General features: G+C 35.9%; 1 protein-coding gene across 1 annotated transcript in view; it reads right to left on the reverse strand.

The window, feature by feature from the left end:
* ARB2A (ARB2 cotranscriptional regulator A) overlaps positions 1-18,856 on the reverse strand; it is a gene marked incomplete at both ends in the record, with an annotated part of 234,916 nt that overhangs the window by 176,595 nt on the left and 39,465 nt on the right. Inside the window, one exon of the mRNA XM_079548659.1 lies at positions 16,043-16,234. Within this exon, the coding sequence (XP_079404785.1) occupies positions 16,043-16,234 (192 nt within the window). The remainder of the gene's footprint in view (positions 1-16,042; positions 16,235-18,856) is intronic.

Here is an 18,856-nt window from a genome sequence, read left to right on the forward strand (position 1 = left end):
AGCACATCATGCCATTGGCAGAATATTATTTATTTTCTATTTTGGTACCTATTGTCCTTCAAATTTCTGTTCAGAGAATGATATTCAGAATTTTAATTCAAATAGCTGAAATATTATTGCTACTTCAGTATCAGTTCAAAACACAGATAAGCACTGTAATTATAATTTTGCAAAGCCAAAGTCCTTCCTTGATCATGGAAAATCTAGTCTGTATCTTTCAGAGTACAGTTTAACTCGCTTTTACTGAACACAAAGTTAGCCAAGAAGCTGAGTGAATACCATATTTACTTAATAATTTAAAGAAAGTTATAAACATTGAATAGTATAGTTGGAAAAACTTTAGGAGATGCGAGATGTAATTAACTCTGATTCCTAACTAATTATTGTTGCTTTATTTTTCTTCCTGAACATTCATTAAATTGATTGTATTTGGTGTTACTTTTTAACTTCAATTTTAAAATGAAATATGTTTAAAATATACTTCATATGGAGTTGTTTGTAAATTGCATGATGCCACAAATTGTACAAAATGAACAGAAGGAAGGACCGCTGGCTTTAGAACCCTGTCTGACTTGATGCACGTAACTCACCCTTAGGGACATGCCTGCTCTCAATCATTAAGGATCATAAGTCATATGTTGTTGGAGTCAAGAAGACATGACCAACCTCTTCTCAGCGGTCTGTGGAGCAATGGCCACAAACATGAGCACAGGAAGTTCCACACCAATATGCAAAGGAATTTCTTCACAGTAAGTTGATGAAGCACTGGAGCATGCTGCCCAGGCAGTTTGTGGATTCTCCTTCTCTGGACACATTGAAGTCCTGCCTGGATGCCAACCTCTACAACCTGGTCTAGGAAGTCTGCTTTGCAGGGGGCTGGTCTTGATCTCTGGAGGTCCCTTCTGGCCCCTACAATTCTATGATTTTGTGATAAGTACTGCAAGACATCATGAGAGGTAACATATATATAATACATCCATATACAAATATTCTAAAACTGAAATAAAAAAACAAAAAAACAAGCTACACAACCAAACATTAATTCTGCATGTTAAAAATCTTCACAGCCAACCTACTGGGACCTCCTTTCTATTCTCTCTCAGAAGTCTTGGTGTCTTTTCTTTACAGTACAAAAATTAAGAACGGTAGAAAAAATTCCCATGATATCTGTTACTGTACTGGAGTTAAATGCTGCTTTCCTGAACTTTGCGCTTGTGCTGCTCCAGGGGGAGAATGGGGAGAAGAAAGCTGAGGAATATACAATCATTAAAATAAGGGGAGAGAAACCCTTCCATGTAGCATGTAGGTTTAGAAGTAGGTCTGGACCAGTATAAAAAAAGCCTGGGGCTACGAAGAAACCTGGGATACAGCAGTCTGCCTTGAAAAAATTTTACCTGTCTTGACAAGTAATTCACAAGCCAGACCAATAGCACTAACTCACATTTAGCTCAGATGTGATTCAAGCATGAGAAAGATAACTGCATAGTGCTTGAGCAAGAGCAGCTAGATTTCCTGCAGCTTCTGAAGAGTAGTGTCTACTGGGCAAGAGCTGTGGGTTCAGCTTGTGCCCACGGGAACAGCCTCACTGCAGAAGAGAGGGGCTGAGAGCAGTGAGAGGACAGTTGCTGTAGCTCTGCAGCTGCCCTGCAGCATAGGTTCTGATATGCTGCACTGCACCTGCTCCGTTCCCCATGTCACAGGCATCCACACTGTAGCACTGATAGTCAGACACCTTTTACAAGCACAAAGTTCAGTTAAAATAGAATTGAAAACTGTTCTTTGCCAAAAAAGAGCATTTTCAACTCTGTGTCAACACAGACTTCATAACAAGCCTCGTGACCATATCACAAAGAAAGACAACTCTCTTGTAAAATCAATAATTACTATGTTCTCTTTAAACTTCCAGTTTGGACATTCTGGTTTAAAAAAACTGAGATTTATGAGCAGTATCTCAGGAAATACTGATGCTGAATGTCGCCACAGTAAATAAGTTCCTTCTTGACACTGATGCAGTGCTGTTACACAGGAGCAGCAGACAGCCTTCATTTAACTGAGCACATGGTGCAGAAACAATATTTTTCCAGGTTCTATATAGTTTTTGTAAGACTATGTCAACTACCATTCTTATGAATCTTTCATTTACAGAGTAGTATTACCTATTCCTAATTACTTTCTTGCTCAAAAGTCTTTCAATAAGGATGTCCAAAGGAAAAAAATGTACAAAAAAATGTACTGCTGTAACAAGTCAAATCACAGTGCGAGTCAACCTGCAGGACATCTGAAATACCATTGCCTTTGAGGAACAGTCAGTGTAACTCTGTTTTAATACATCATAAATTACTGTGTTTAAAGAAAACAATAATGTCAAACAGTACTTTTCCAGAGCTGCAGCTCCTGAACCGAAAAGGCACAAGAAATAAACTAAGATATTTTTGTTACACATCTCACATTGATATTTATAATGTTAAAAAATTACAAAAAACTGGACAATCGTGGCACATTTTCTCTATATGCGCATGCCTGAGTGTATACACATAAATACATACATGCACACAGGTATTTCACAGAGTAGTAATTTAATCTGAAAAATGTAAAGTAAAGGGAAAAAGGCTGAAAAAGAGGCAGAAAAATTGTCTTCCTTGCTGTAAATTTAAAATATTCACATCATGAGACTACCATTAAAAGGTACCATATACAACGTAAAAATTACTCCTGGTAAGTTCTGCTGAATTAACCTCCTGAAGGACTGCAGGACTAGAAAACACTCAATATTTTCAAAATATTAGATATCTAAAATTAGTCACAAGTCAAGGTGGCAAATGTTGACTGCCTTTGGAGCTTATTTTATATTGTAGCACTTCGAAATTCCATACAATTCTGATACAAGTAAGGCAAGATGTGGTACCTTCATTTCCAGCAAGACAACATTTAAGTGTTTCTTTTGCTCTGAAAAGGTAGTATTTGAACAGTTCAGCTAAACTCTTGCACACAATTCTTACATACGTCTCCTGCTCTCATACCTGCATTCAGAAAACTAAGTTACATGCACAGAAAGCCTCACAAGGCACTAGAGCTACAGAAGGCAAACACATTGTAAAAAACGTCACATAAGCAGAAAATAAAATTGTTTAAAGATGGCTGTACATTGTTATTTCAAGGAAGGATCTGTGTGAAAATAAGATCTACCAGTGAATACAGGTGCAACTAAAAAATATGAAGAATGTCAACATCAATAAAAAGGCCAAGTATATGATAATGACTGCTTATATAATCACAGCCAACAAATGTCTAATTCAACATGAAACGCCAATTAATTAATGATATTGATATCAGTTCTGTGTAATAACTTTTTAGTATTTGCTTGACAATAACAACATTAAAATGGAACTGCAAAATTAATTATTTTTGTCATCAGCTGGTATCAGCTGATATTAAGACAGTTTTAAATTCAGCATAAATATCGTTCATGAGCAAGGGCTGTCAAATCTTGAAAATCCTGTATTTGATATCAACCATGCGTGATGTGGAAAGTGCATATTCCACATGAGTAGCTTCTGTATTTCATGGAAAAGCCTTACATTATCAACATTCAGGAACTGATTCCAGAAGACTCAATCATATTACTCCCAACACAGGAGGAAGAGTTGGGATTCAAAACACAGGCTCAGTTACAGAGGGTCAACACAAACTCAGTCACCTGTGCACTGAAGCACCACGCATGCTTTCTGCATAGATTTTTCAAAGGATTTTTAAATTTAAGAGACCATTTACTTATTATTGAAGCAATACGTTCTTTTTAAAACCATAGAGAATAAAGTTTAAGACACAAACACTAAAATGAAGGGTAATCATTAATACTGGATTATTTTTAAGGATTCTTATTCTTGAGAAGCAAGCAACACGGTAAGATCCCAGTATTAAACACTGATAATACACTTAACAGTGCTTATAACACGGTGTAAGTATATCAGTACATAAGCATAAACGATTATAAGCATTGCTTAATATGCACTATAACAACTATTAAGTACAAGTCAGACTGCTATTCACAGCTATAAGAGCAATTAAAATTAATCACTATTCTTCACAATTTCCCCTCTAAAAAAGAAAAACAACAAAAAACCCAAAACAAACAAAAAAACACCCCCAAAAAACCCTGAATAAGAAAAAGAAATGAAGATTAAGTTGTTTTCCCTCATGTACCAGCAATTATTTACACCCAAGCTTCATTATCTGTTCTACCCACCAAAGCAATCTGAAGTCACACTGCCTTTGGCATAATAGAGATTGCGGCTCCATGTAGCACGCAGTATAACAGGTTAAACTATCTGAGCCAATTTCCCCCTTTCCTAAGAGGATTAGAACTGCAATATGGTACAACAAATGGCTGTGAATAAGCAAGATGGTACACCTGGACCGCCCCAAAAATAATCACCAAGACGAATAGCTTTAAAATAGGTTTATTCCTTAAAAACCTCTGAGGTGAATGTAAACCGAATTTATAATCTCAGGTTTTTCTTTCTTTTCTTTTCTTTTCTTTTCTTTTCTTTTCTTTTCTTTTCTTTTCTTTTCTTTTCTTTTCTTTTCTTTTCTTTTCTTTTCTTTTCTTTTCTTTTCTTTTCTTTTCTTTTCTTTTCTTTTCTTTTCTTTTCTTTTCTTTTCTTTTCTTTTCTTTTCTTTTCTTTTCTTTTCTTTTCTTTTCTTTTCTTTTCTTTTCTTTTCTTTTCTTTTTTCTCCCCTCCCCTCCCCTCCCCTCCCCTCCCCTCCCCTCCCCTCCCCTCCCCTCCCCTCCCCTCCCCTCCCCTCCCCTCCCCTCCCCTCCCCTCTTCCTTCTCTTTTCTCTTTTCTTTCTTTCTTTCTTTCTTTCTTTCTTTCTTTCTTTCTTTCTTTCTTTCTTTCTTTCTTTCTTTCTTTCTTTCTTTCTTTCTTTCTTTCTTTCTTTCTTTCTTTCTTTCTTTCTTTCTTTCTTTCTTTCTTTCTTTCTTTCTTTCTTTCTTTCTTTCTTCCTTCCTTCCTTCCTTCCTTCCTTCCTTCCTTCCTTCCTTCCTTCCTTCCTTCCTTTCTTCCTTTCTTCCTTTCTTCCTTTCTTTCTCTTTCTCTCTCTCTTTCTCTCTTTCTCTCTTTTCTTTCTTTCTCTCCTTTCTTTCTTTTTTTTGAAGAAAGAAAATCATTTAAGCTTTGACATGTTTAAAAATTCCTAGTATTTTCTAATTTTAAAAATGTAATTAACATATAAGGTTTTTACAGTTCCCCTTTTTTTTTCTTCCTCTCTCTGGAGAAATCACTGAAAATGGAGTACTTCCATTAAACTGTTGTCAGTAGTTCCTAATGACATATTTCACCCTATTATATTCACTTTCACAGCTTATTTCTGTGTAGAAGCATTCATCTATTTATTTATTTATTTAAATAAACACATCCTATGCAACTCCACTTAGTTCTAGAGGGAATACAGTGAGAACTGCCTGGGATGGGTGATAATAATAAAACAACACCATTTATTAATTTTGTATAAGTTATCTGTCACCCCAGAGATTCCTTGGAGGGGAAGAACATGCCTGAATTTCACCACACAGTGCCACAGGCACAAAGTGAGAGAAACTAAACAAGCACATCCTGAAGGGAGAGAAAATGCCTGCAGCAGCAAATGACCTACTATGTACCTCACTCACACATTTTTTGATGTTATAATTTGTTAATTTCAGGAAAAAAAGGCAATTACCCACAGTTTCAGTTTGTTCTAGCAGAACTATTAAACTTTTTAAAGTTTTTGATCAAAAATGACATATATCGTTCAAAGATCTGTGTATTTTCAAAAGATTACCATTCCTAGTAAATTTGCATGACAAACATTGCCATATCCATTTCCTTATTACATGAAGCAGCAATGCGCATTATTAGAAGAGTACTAAACTATTTAAGGATGAAGCTTATCAAATTTTTATTTGAATTCCTATACATTAAAGTTAATATTTTCTAGCTCAATGCACAGTAAGCAAATGATAATTATATTCAAATATGCATTTCATGGTATGAATAAGGAAGTATTCATCTCCCCACTGAATTGGTAAGTCTTTTAAGTAATGATTCATTTGAAAAATCAACAGGGTATTGGCAATTTAGTGTAATATTAAATACGTGCTTATGCCATATCCGTACTGGCATACACACAATACTTTTCTATAACATATATTATAATAGTACTATTTGCACATAATATTAAGATGTTAGCTGGTATCTTAACCGTACACATATCTAATAAGAAAGACAAAGAACGTTTTTTCCTTTACTAAGTATTAAAGTATTTTAAAATGTCTGTGACTTGTGTAAAGGATATAAAAATGTGCATGTAAACAGTAAAATCCATACAAATTTTGCTATATACGGTGATGTACTACAAAAGAACATTTTCACATCATTATTTTCATGCATGCAATCTCAGTGAAGTAAATTTGACAAAGACTGCTCAGAATAAACAGAACAAAGACACTGGCTACTGACTTTTTTCATGAAGCAAAATAAAGCTAATGACTGCAATGGTCAGCCTGTGAAGACTGTTGTGCCACCTGAAATCCTTTCTACCAGGTACCACTGCTTTACAGCAAATCAGTTGAAATAAAAGTGTTACTCTTATTACTGCATTTGAATAGTACAGTGAAGCTATGGCACTTCCATGAACTCAAGTTCTCTGAATCAAACCAACAGTAGATTACATCTTCATTTTCTTCTAGACAGGATTCTTACAAAGTGGCCCATATAAAGTAAATTTTCACCACATGTGACTACTGTATTCCAAGCAGAATCATATCAAAATGCAGTTTATCCATTCCTGCTATAATGCTATGCATGTTCTCAATTTAGAATAAACACTCTATTGAAGATCCATACAACAACAGAGAGATCCTCATCACAATTTCTGGACAATCAAAGTTCGCGGTTCCTCACAGACACAGCCTCAAACTAGAATGCCTATATTTTGCTGTGTAACAAATTGCTGGATAGAGAACAGTCAATACTTATTTTGTTAAAAGTTTTGTTAAAACTCAGTATGCATAAAATACCCTACCAAATAAGCTTGTCTATTCAGGTGATACAAACCTCATCTCTACATAGGCCATTAGAAAATTTAATGCTCTACTTCCGAAAAATGTTGATCACATATTCACTTAAGTCTTGTTCATTTATTGTCTAGATTGCTGGTTCCATTTTCCTTTAAGAAAAGTGAAAAGTGCAAACAAGTTAATTACTAATGAAGGGTAAGACTCTTATTCTAAATCCACTCAATCATAATTTATCAGTAATTTGTACGATAAGCATACACTACTACTCAGTATATTGAAAGCACCATTTTTAACCAGGACTTTTAAAATTTCAAAATAGCTGCTTTAACAAGAATCATGATATGAAAGAGTCAGAAAGAGCAATTTTCCCATAAAATTTAAAACTGTGAGAAGAATTTTGTTTTGTAGTAAAACTTTTCATTTCTATAGAAATCAATGACCCTAAGCACAGATGTATTTATCTAAAACTTCCAATGCTGGAAAAGAACTTGTAATTAATATTTTTGGTGCTTATTTAGTAAGCTTGAAAACTGCAGAATAGGCTTGTGGGTAGGAAAACTGGAAAATACAGAGTTATATTTTACATATAATTTTATCGCTGTTCTTACAGTCATTAGACTACACAGACAATAACGCACTACAAGAATAATGTATTCACTTAAGCAGATGACACAATTTTTGAAGCAGACTGACTTTCTAATATGGTATGCATTTAAACAAAAGCTTATAGTTTAAAAAACAAAAGGGAGAGAAAATACAATAGAAATGGAAACCTGACCTATCTCTAATCATTTCTGTACAAACCTAGGCTACTCAAGAATCCTCAACTAATTATTCCATTTTATTGATGGCATTTTTCCCAAGGGAAGTTATTTAAAAAGTTTAACCCCTGAGCAAGTCATGGCTTCTCCTGCCTTTGAAAGTGTCAAGTGCATTGATTATAACTGCAGGAAGTGTTACCTTCTACCCAGAGAATCTCACCCTGCACAATCTTAAACACTGTCTCTCTCCCAAAACGGCTTTGATTCAGCAATTCAGACCGTTTCAGCTGATATTAAAGGCAGAAGCACCACAGAAAAGGGATCAGCAGTTAAAACGAAATACAAAGAGGAAAAAAAAAAAAACAACAGATCTTGGATATGGTATCACAAAGCTTGAGAGAAAAGCAGATTTGAAAAAGACATCAGAGTGACTAAAAAAAGAACAACATGACAGAAATTAAACAAGATTTTTACGTTCGCCTTCTATGCATTTAAACTCATCTCAACCCCTATTGAAATTCCGATCATACCCAAACCCCAAGGCTTTTGACATACTTTCAAAAATCCACACCCCCTCTTACTCTTTTCTAAGTCTCCGGAGTCACTGTTAGGTATCCAACAAGTTGAAGATAGCGGGAATAAAAAAAAATATTGTAATATGCATATGACAAAAAGACTCTTCACGCTCACATTACATTTTGTTTAATTTTGTTTTTAAAATGATTACGATCTATTTTTAATATTCTTAACCCAATATTTAGCTAGTAAAAAGAAAGCTTACAGGATTTTAGGAAAAAAGCATCACCTTCTTAAGTCACATTTATCCAAACAGATCAACAGTCATTTTCTTAGGTTAGTGACAAACTATGAATAAACTAACATAACGTTCTACAGCAAGCTACTTAGCAGAATAAAGGAAGACAAAGCAATCCTGAAGTAGCTTTATCTTACCAAATGTATGGAGCACATTTAACAGAAAAAATGTAATATAAGCAATTATTATAACAGTGGTAATGCATCTCTACGCATGCATCTTATAAAGGCTGGACTAAATTCCAAAGGGTAATTGGATTTTCAGAACTGCAAGTGGGTTTTTTTCAAGTTCAGTCATGACAGGGCCAGAAGGTAATGATACATCTGCCATGATGCAACAAGCAGACCTGTCTTCTGTCAAGAGTTGAAATCATAAAGGAATAAGCTGTCGTTAGCAACCTCTCTCCAAACAGTAGAGCTGTCATCTCATTGTTTTTCTTTGCTGGCATGGGGGCTGGTGTGGGCTTATATACCCTGTCAGTTCAGTATTAGCCTGAGCTTTTAACCTCTTCTTGAATTTCCAACTTGATGAAACAACTATACATGTTATTACATAATATTCCATACCATGTGATCAATTAATATAATTTCCAACTAGCTATGCAACTTGTCTTTCTGTCTGCTTGGTGTCAGTATTTCACACCAGCACTTGAGAGATTATCCATTCCTTTTTTTCCTTTGTTTAAAAAGGAATTACTGCTTTTTTCATTCCTAATTTTTTTTCATACTATATTTTATGCCATTTATACATGATGATTTATGTTGTACTACACTGTATGCTGCATTTATACATCGGGAAAAAAACATATACATCTCAAAAAATAATACATCTAATTACTTGTAACATTAGTTTTCTTAGTATTATTCTCAAAAAAATGTAAAATGTAAAGAAGTTTTCTTTATGAAGAGGTGCTTTACAGGCAATGTTACTTCCATCGCCTACCAAAATGAATATAAACAAATATATATAGTACATTCAGATAAATACTACTTAAAAGAAAATAATATACCACCTTCCTGTCCATTCTATTGAAATTTTATTCCAGTAAAATACTAAAATTCCAAATAAGATCATGATTAGTATGACACTGTAACTACTCATTAATATATGCAGTAAAACCAACATAAATATTACAATTCTATGTAAAAACTGCAAGTGCAAAGAAATGCCAACTGTTTTATTTCCAGTGTCACTTGTTCACCACACTGAAATACCCTAAGTACTTGTAATCTTTACCTCAAAATTTTAAACCTTGGGTTCTAAAATATGACAAATAGAATCAATACAATTTTGTCAAAAAATATATTCTATGATTAAACACAAGATATGGAAGTTTTTCAGCAAGAATTCTTGATATTGCAGTTTAAACAATGTACTTTTTTTTTTTTTTTTTTTTTTTTTTTACAATAATGTTTAATGCTCTGCCTCATTTTTACAAAATGATAAGACTCGAATGTGTTACCATACCAGCTACTAACCAATACGGTGAATAAAAGTAATGGTAAATTTACTACTACTTTGCTACACCTGATGATTTTTTTGTTCCTTTCAATGTACTTGACATCTTACTGCAAAATAAGAAAGTAATAACTCTCAGCAATTCTCATTAAATATTACCACCAACTTTTGTACAAATTAATGACACTAATCTGAATGAATAGATGTTGCCCATCTCATCTTGCCCTGTTTTCCTTTGTTCACAGAGTCATCTAATGATGTCTGGATTCTGCCACATTTATTTTGAAAAATCATCCAGGTTCTTTGAAAAGGCCGTTTTTCTCCTATTTCTGCTATTTCTGCTATTACTCTTACATCAAGCACTAATTTTCCTTTAAGTAATAGTAAGAATATCTAAGCAATCTCATAGAGGGATGGAATTTGAAGCCAGGCAACAATTCTTGCTTGTTTAAAAAAATATACTAAAAATCAAATAGCTGACAGTTGCTGCAGCTGAACTTCATTAGCATCTTTGGGCCCACAGCTTTCCTAGGTAACAAACACACTGAATTTCCAAAGGCAGAAAGCATCCATCAGGTTTTTTTGCACTCCTGTAAGAAGTACAGTAAGTTGGTCTCCACTTTGTTCCCTAGAGGAAATGTACCAAAGATAAGAGGACTCCAAAATTCTTCCCAGTGTCCAAGGTAAGCTGAGCTGCTGGTTCCCCCAGGAGCAAGCTGCCACTTTAAGTGGTTTGAATGCAGCTTCTCCTTGCTTTACACCCAGCAGACTTCAAAGCACAGAATCTGCTTCTCTGGTCACTATGGAAGGAACACTACTGCATAAAGCAGTAGCTGCCTTTGTCATCCCTTCTTGCTTGTTCCCAGGTATCACTTTACAGTGTATCACTGGTGTCATTTGTACATCTCCCATCTGAATGTTTTGATTACCATCCATGTCGTTATTCACTTGGCAATGAACCAGACGATCTAACCTCCAGAAATGCCCAGTGACTGACAGATTATGGGAGACTCTGAGCTACCTCCATGAAATCAGAAGCATAAAATGTTAGTTTTTGACACCCCAAACAAAATCCCTAATCAGTGAATTAAATAACTTAGCTCTGTCTCTCACTGTCTCTTCTTGGTGCTGCTTCAGTTACTGTATATACATCTAAATAAAAAGTGACAGAGAAAGACTGACTCTATGAGACAGTGAATCAGATATTTACTCAAAATGTATGCGAGGTTGAAATTCCTCCCTTGATTTACATCTGTTTACTTATAAAAACTGAATAGCTTCAGTATTGTATTATAATTTTATTTTTTTATTTTGCAGTATGAGAGAAAATCTCTTTTTACACTGTGAGAGTTGATTTTCTAATTTTGTACATTAATCTTACCTCCTTTTTGTATAAAACCTTGTAAACTACTTCCAACACCTATTACACACAGGACTGAGTCTACACAATACAGTTTGATATAAGAGATGGAAGAAGAAGTGCTACCTACAGGAACCACTCAGATGAAAAGAAAGATTTCTAGCTACTGGAATTCCCATTAGGATATTTCTCCTTGGATCTTTTCTTTCCAGTATGTATCAGCCCCAAGCCAAGAGAAGTCTGATAAATTTTAAGCCTTTCCATTTCTCCCTGATTTCACACACACTTTATTATAGGTTGTTTATTGTCCTTCTTTCTTGTTTTTGAAAGGGTTGTGCCAGAAAGAAATACTACTCTTCTACTCTTTTCCCTTCATTTAATTTTCTGGATATGAGAGCTAAATCCACTGTATACTGATATATCCACCCTTTGCACTCCTGTTTGCAGTTTTTCCAAGAAATAAACAGAAACTTGATTGTGGTAGATCCATCACTGTCTGAAGAGGAAAGCAGCAAAGAAAAAGAAATGCTTTTGACCTATGACTTTTGTTTTGTTTTTGTTTTAAAAGGAAAGCAGAGGTGTTGCAAAGGTATATTGTAAGTTACAGAATCACAGAATTGTAGGGGCTAGAAAGGACTACTGCAGATCACCTAGTCTAACCCCCTGGTAAAGCTGGTTCCCTACAGTAGGATACACTGAAAAGCATCCAGGCAAGTTTTGAGTATCTCCAGAGGAGACTCCACAACCTTTCTAGGCAGTTTGTTCTAGAACTCCATCACCCACAGGGTACGGAAGTTTTTTCTCCTGTTTTGGAACTTTCTGTGCTCCAATTTGTGTCTGCTGACCTTTGTTCCAACACTGGGCACCACTGAAAAGAGCTTGGCCCCATCTTCTTGACTCCCATCCAATAGATATTTAGGAGCACTGATAAGATCCTCCCTAACTCTTCTGCAGGCTGCACAGACCCAGGTCTCTAAGTCTTTTCTCAAACGGGAGAATACTCTATGACATCATATGAAACTATAAAAGCAGGGGAGTTGGCGGAGTGGAGAGGGTCGCTACTCAGGGACTGGCTGGGCGTTAGTTGGTGGGTGGTGAGAAATTGCACTGTGAATCACTCCTTAGTACATACATATTTTTATTAATATTATTGTTTTCCATCCTTTTCTGTCCTATTAAATTGCCTTTATCTCAGCCAATGAGTTTCACCTTTTCTGATTCTCTCCTCCATGCCACTGAGGAGAGAATGAGCAAGTGCTGTGTGGCGCTTAGCTGCCTGCTGGGTTAAACTATGTTTAGTACAATCACAGAATATCCCAAGTTAGAAAGTACACAAAAGGATCATTGAGTCCATCTCACAGCTCCACACAGCACCACCCAAACCCAAATCCTATGTCTGAAAGCAGTGTCCAGATGCTCCTTCAACTCCAGCAGCTCAGGGCCGTGCCCACCGCCCTGTGGTGCAGCCCCTTTCCCTGACCCCCAGCTGCCCTCCCCTGACGCAGCTCCATGCCGTTCCCTCGGCCCTGTCGCTGTCACACACAGCAGAGCTCAGCGCTGCCCTCCGCTCCCTGTGAGGAGCTGCAGCCGCCATGAGGGCTCCCCTCAGCTCCTCTGCTCTGTTCATTGCACACTCAGGGGCTGCAGCTGCTCCTCATAACACTTGCCCTTCAGACCCTTCATCATCTTCGTAGCGTTCCTGGATGCTTTCTAATAGTGTTATGTCTCTCAAATATTGTGGTGCTCAAAACAGTAAATGAACATTTGCAAATGAAAACCTAGTTGCCAGCAAATGTTTTAAGCTATATGAACTTGTTTCACACTCAGGGGAATTTTCAAATCCTAGATACGATTAGCCACTTCATATTCACAGTTTATTATACACATATGAAATCCAAGTTCTCCTCTCATCAGCTCTGTAATCTTATGCTTTGATAAGGTCTACTGGTTTTGCTCAAAAATAAGACCTCTTCTAAGAAGAAACACTAGAATATCAAGGAATATAATTCCTTCCTTCAAACTGACGACACTGTATGAGGAGCTATCACAATTTTCATTCAGGCCATTTACTATCTAGGTCAGTTATTTTCATTTCATACGTAATAGAAATGCCTAAATCAACTAGATGATTGAATACCAGAAAACGCAGAAAAGGATACAATTTTTACTAACTAAAATTGGAACCTTTATACTCATTCTACCATAACTTCCTGCACTTGGAAAAGTAATTTATATGATCTGTACAAGAAGTAATGAGCTGTCTCTTTTTTTTTTTTAAGTCATAATGTAATGACTCCAAGTCCCTTCAGCAGGGTTTGACTGCTATTGATATCGCCTTATGTAACCAGACAGACTTTCAGTTCTCACTACAGTGAGATACCATGATACCAATAATACCAACATGTTTAAAATAATACGATTTGATATGCTCTATAGCTGATTTTACATAATAAAAATCATTGCAGATAGTACGTGCTCTACACAGTTAGTATATTTGCCACAATGTTATGATGGACAAAAGAGCAGAGTGGCTATTACAACAGTTGGAATTATTCAACTAAAGTGCACTACAAATTAAAAAACCCAACATGTTAAAGAAGAAAATCTAAAGATAAAAGCATCAAGACCGAGGTCCTGATGTGATCACGTGGTTACAATGTTGAAGATACTTTGTCATGAAACCACTTTTGTTGCTTTTCTGTGATTTTTAAAAAAGTGCTCAAAATGCAGAAATACAAAGCCTGTATTTAAGGTTATGAGCTTGAGGGAACAGAGCTTTTCCCTCTATTCCATAGACACAATCATGACATTAAGTTCATAAAAAACAGGAAAAAGAATCTAGAATTCTCCTTTCCCAGAACTATAGATTTCAAGATTTTCCATTTAGAGATATTATCCCCAAAATGCTCAACATCTGATGTTAACCACAACAGCATCATCTTTAGGGAAAAAAAAAGTGCATGCATGTAAGCATCATTATTAAAATGTATGCAACTACAGCACTCCAGCTTTCTTAGGAAAAGTTCTGGAACTCACACTCTTGAAATTAATCTTCTACACCTGACCTACTAAAAATCTCTATTAGACTTCAGAAGCTTCTAAGTACTTTTCCATTTGCCCTTGGGTCTTGATTTAAAATGTTTTATGTCAAAGGAAGGCAAACTGGTATGTAGCTACCTGTTTTCTGAAGGCCAACTATATCTTGGGCTGCATCAAAAGAGGGATGGCCACAGGGAGAGGGAGGAAGGTGACTGTCCTCTGCCCTTGTGAGGTCCCGCCTGCAGTACTGGGGCCACCAACACAAGAAAAACATGGACCTGTCAGAGGGAATTCACAAGAGGGCCACAGAGATGATCAGAGGGCTGGAGCACCTTTCATAGGAAGAAAGGTTAAGGGATCTGGACTCGTTCAGTCTAGAAAAGAGAAAGTTCTGGAGAAATCTCACTACAGCCTTCTGGTACTTCAACTGAGTCTGTAAAAAAGAGGGAGACCAACTTTTTACATGGGCAGATAAGGATAGGACAATGGGGTACGGTTTTAAATTAAAAGGAGAAATTAATATTAAATATGAGGAAGAAATTCTTTGCTCAGAGGTTGGTGACTAACTCCCTGGAAAAAGCTGCCCAGAGAAGCCACGGGTATCTCATCCCTGGACATGATCAAGGACAGGTTGAATGGGGTCCTGGGCAGCCTGAGCTGGTGGGTGGTAGTCCTGCCCATTACAGAGGGTTGGAATTAGATGATTTCTACAGTCCCTTCCAACCCATGCTATACCATGATTCCATAAATTGCAAAAGTTTCAGCTTCACTTAGCAAAATGTGCAACTATCACAATGAAAATGCTGATATTAAGGATAAAGCATCTTGACAAATATAATAGCTAATTTTGGATAGGCTTTTTGAATGTTTACTACAGTAAGTTTCACTAAAGCAGTAGGAGGCACGAGATGCACTATACTTCAGTGTTCCACGTTAAAAATATTACACAAATTATGCATTGTCTCTCCTATACATACAAAACTACAACAGAATAGTGTCCATAAAATGTAAATGCTTTTAACTGTCAAGTATTGATAGGTGAATCACAGTGAATCAGTATTCAGTGCAAAACTGAAAAAGACTGTGCCTCTAATAAATTCAGTACAAGTCTAGCAAAAAAGCCTGCTGTTATCATGAAAGCTAATGTTATCATGAGATTACAACAGACGTTGAGTGAGAATATGTACAAATTTAATGAAATGTAAAAGAAAACACTTCAAATCATAACAAATTTCTGTAGTGCCTTGTATTGCATCTCATCGCCTGTTAAGGGCTCTTGTCACATTAGATACCATATTACCCTACATGGCAATGCTGCCACAAAATGATATAAAACTAAAAAAAAAATTTACTGTAAGAAAAAAACTTAGATCTATTTGACAAAAGTTCTTAAAATATCAAGTATTTGCATCACAAATAAGATGATCATAAAGGAAAATGTAAAATACAGATTAAAATACTACAACATTTCATATTCATAGTTCTTCTTACAGTAGTACACACGCCTATACATACACACAGAAATGTACATATACACACTTTCACTTACCTCAATAGCTTTCTTTATATATGGTATCTGTGTGCCACTGTCCAGATCTTCATTAATGATAAGTCTCCTAGCCCACTGACCTGCTCTGACAACGCCATTACCATGAATTAGGACCAACAGTTTGTCAGGATTTGTTAATGCATCTTCACTCATAAAGATAAAGCTTTTTGGTTCATTCTCAGCGGCATCAACCTGCAATTACAGCCAATACAGACTTTTACACACGAATAAAAATTTTAAAAGAACATCTGTAGTTATAGTTAGCCCCCAGAATTGGTATCAAAACATGCACCTTTTTTTTTTTTTTTGCTATTCATATATTTATTTTATGGTCTACTGTGTACCCAGCACAAATAAAAACAAAGCAAAAGCTAATATCCCTGCTACATAATTTTGAACCTTAAATATGCTTTAGAATGGTTAAACACAGATGGTTTAAACTGAATTATAGAAACAAAAAGGTGGATGGGCATGGTCAAAAAGAATGCTATGGCTTCAAAACAGAAATTGTTTGCAGTAATTTACTGGAAAAAGAGAGTCCATAAAAGAACAATCTTTGAAAAAACAAAACACAAAAATCAAATAATTTGTCACCTCTTATATGTTTGAAGCAAAAATAAAAGTCTGATATGGTAAAAAAAAGTCCAAGAGTTCCATCTCAGTCACCTCAGCATACATACCCAGTAAACCACGTATAAGCCAGTATCGCAAATCTGCCTATTCTAAGTTTAATAAGTATAGCTCATTTAATAAAATACAGAAGTCCAGTTCAGATCTAGAGCAGTTCAGCAGCAGGACTCACATACTCTCCTATAGGAACAAGCACCTTCAATATTCAGTAAACCAACTTTTGTTCTTAATGTAGACAGTAAAGGTGTGCGTTTTGCTTTTTTACAAACAGAAGTTCTATAAAACAGGCCTTTACTTGGCTTTGTAAGCCTTGCTCAAAACAGAAGAGCAATGTTTGTGGTCATTCTTCCTTTTTCTCCTACTTGAATACGATAGAAAGGAAGGGTAGATCAGGATCCCTATATCCTTTTGTACTCCGTACTCCACAAACCACACAAACTAACTACAGTTGCTAGGAATATCCTTGGGTTGCCTTAAACTCTGAAGTAGTGATGGGTATGAGCCTGACACTGAGAAAGGGGAAATGGCTGCTTGGAATATTCCAGATTTTCTATCTTACTTGGATATGCTATTCATCATCCCTCAGGAAAAATCAATTCTGCATGAATCTCCAGACTTTTTAAAAGTAAGCCTTGCCTATTCTTTTTTTTTTTTTTTTTTTCATGAAGCCATTGAGTATGCTTGAACAAAATGAATCTATAACTGGAAGAACATTCAGCATCTGCCATAGGGCTGAGGACCTGACTCTCTATTCCAGAATAACAAGACATTAATGCATCTCAGCTTTCATTCTTTACAACAGGAAATGTACTCATCTTCTCCCACACTTTGCAGAAAAACAGAAAATGTAATGAAAAAAAAATTCAATTGAAAAGAGTTTATGAGTAGAACTGTATTGGGGATACAGTCATATCACACAGCTATTTCTGAAGTACCAGTACAGACATCTTAAAACCGAGCATGGAAGATGTAAACAGCCAGATAATATCAAGTCTCAAATAGTACTTGATATGATGTAGTTGACTTTTGCACACAGACTGAATACATACAATAATATAATTAGGACAAAACTTTAAAAATTTGTGTTTCAGCAAGCTATGCCCTGGTTGTATGTTTCAGTATTTAGAAAACTAAATTTCTGTTCAGCAATTAGGAAATATAAGTACCTAATAATCGTATGTTCTAAAAGACACACTTCTACTTCACACTTCACTGCAATTACGCTAACATAAAAAAATAAAAAATATCTATTAAGCTATTAAAAAATAACTGTTTGTTCCTTTCTTCAACCGAATTACCATTGGAAACTTTACCTCAAGTTAATTTCCAACAGTAACAATTTGTTAAATCCAGCCTTCACTAAAGAATGCCCATAAAGGTCACACTTGTGCACAACCTTATTTTATTGGCAAATCAATGCAGAACGCCACTTAGTGCTAGACAAACTGAGCACATTTAAAATAATTTATTTTTATCAGCCACTTTCTCTTCTGCAGCTATTCACACACACTTATTTCTGATCTTTTGTTTAAAGACAAATTGAATGAGTTCAATGAAATGCTCAGATTCAATTAGTCTAATTTTGCTTGATTCAACATTGTTATTCCCATGCAATAACAGTCTTATACAGATTTCTAGCTAGGAATGTCAAACAAATCCATATTTTGTTGATAATTTAGAACTTAAAATTATGTTCAATTTTTACTTTTCTCACTTTTTTTTTTTTTTTTTGTTCCTTTTTACCCCAGCAGCCAGGTTGAGTTCAAGCTGGGCTTTGCCTTTCTGATTTTCTCTCTACACATCTTAACAACTTTTCTGTACTCTTTCTGAGTTGCCTGTCCCTTATTCCACAGGAGGTAGATTCTCTTTTTTTCTCCCGGAGCCTCAAGAATAGCTCTCTACTCATCCACGCTGGTCTTCTTCCCTGCCAGCTCATTTTGCAGCCCAGGGGGACAGCCAGCTCCTACACGTTTAAGACTTCCTTCTTGAAGAGTGACCAGCCATCCTGGACCCCTTTACTTTCTAGGACTGGAACCTAGGGGATTCCCCCTACTAGTCTTCTGAACAATTCAAATTCCGCCCTCTGGAAGTCCAAGGTAGCAGTTTTGCTGTTCCCCATCCTGGCTCCACCAAGAATCAAGAAATCTACCATTTCATGGTCTGTCCAAGACAGCCCCCGACCTC

This window comes from Tetrao urogallus (genome assembly GCF_951394365.1).
Source record: "Tetrao urogallus genome assembly, chromosome: Z".
NCBI lineage: Eukaryota > Metazoa > Chordata > Aves > Galliformes > Phasianidae > Tetrao > Tetrao urogallus.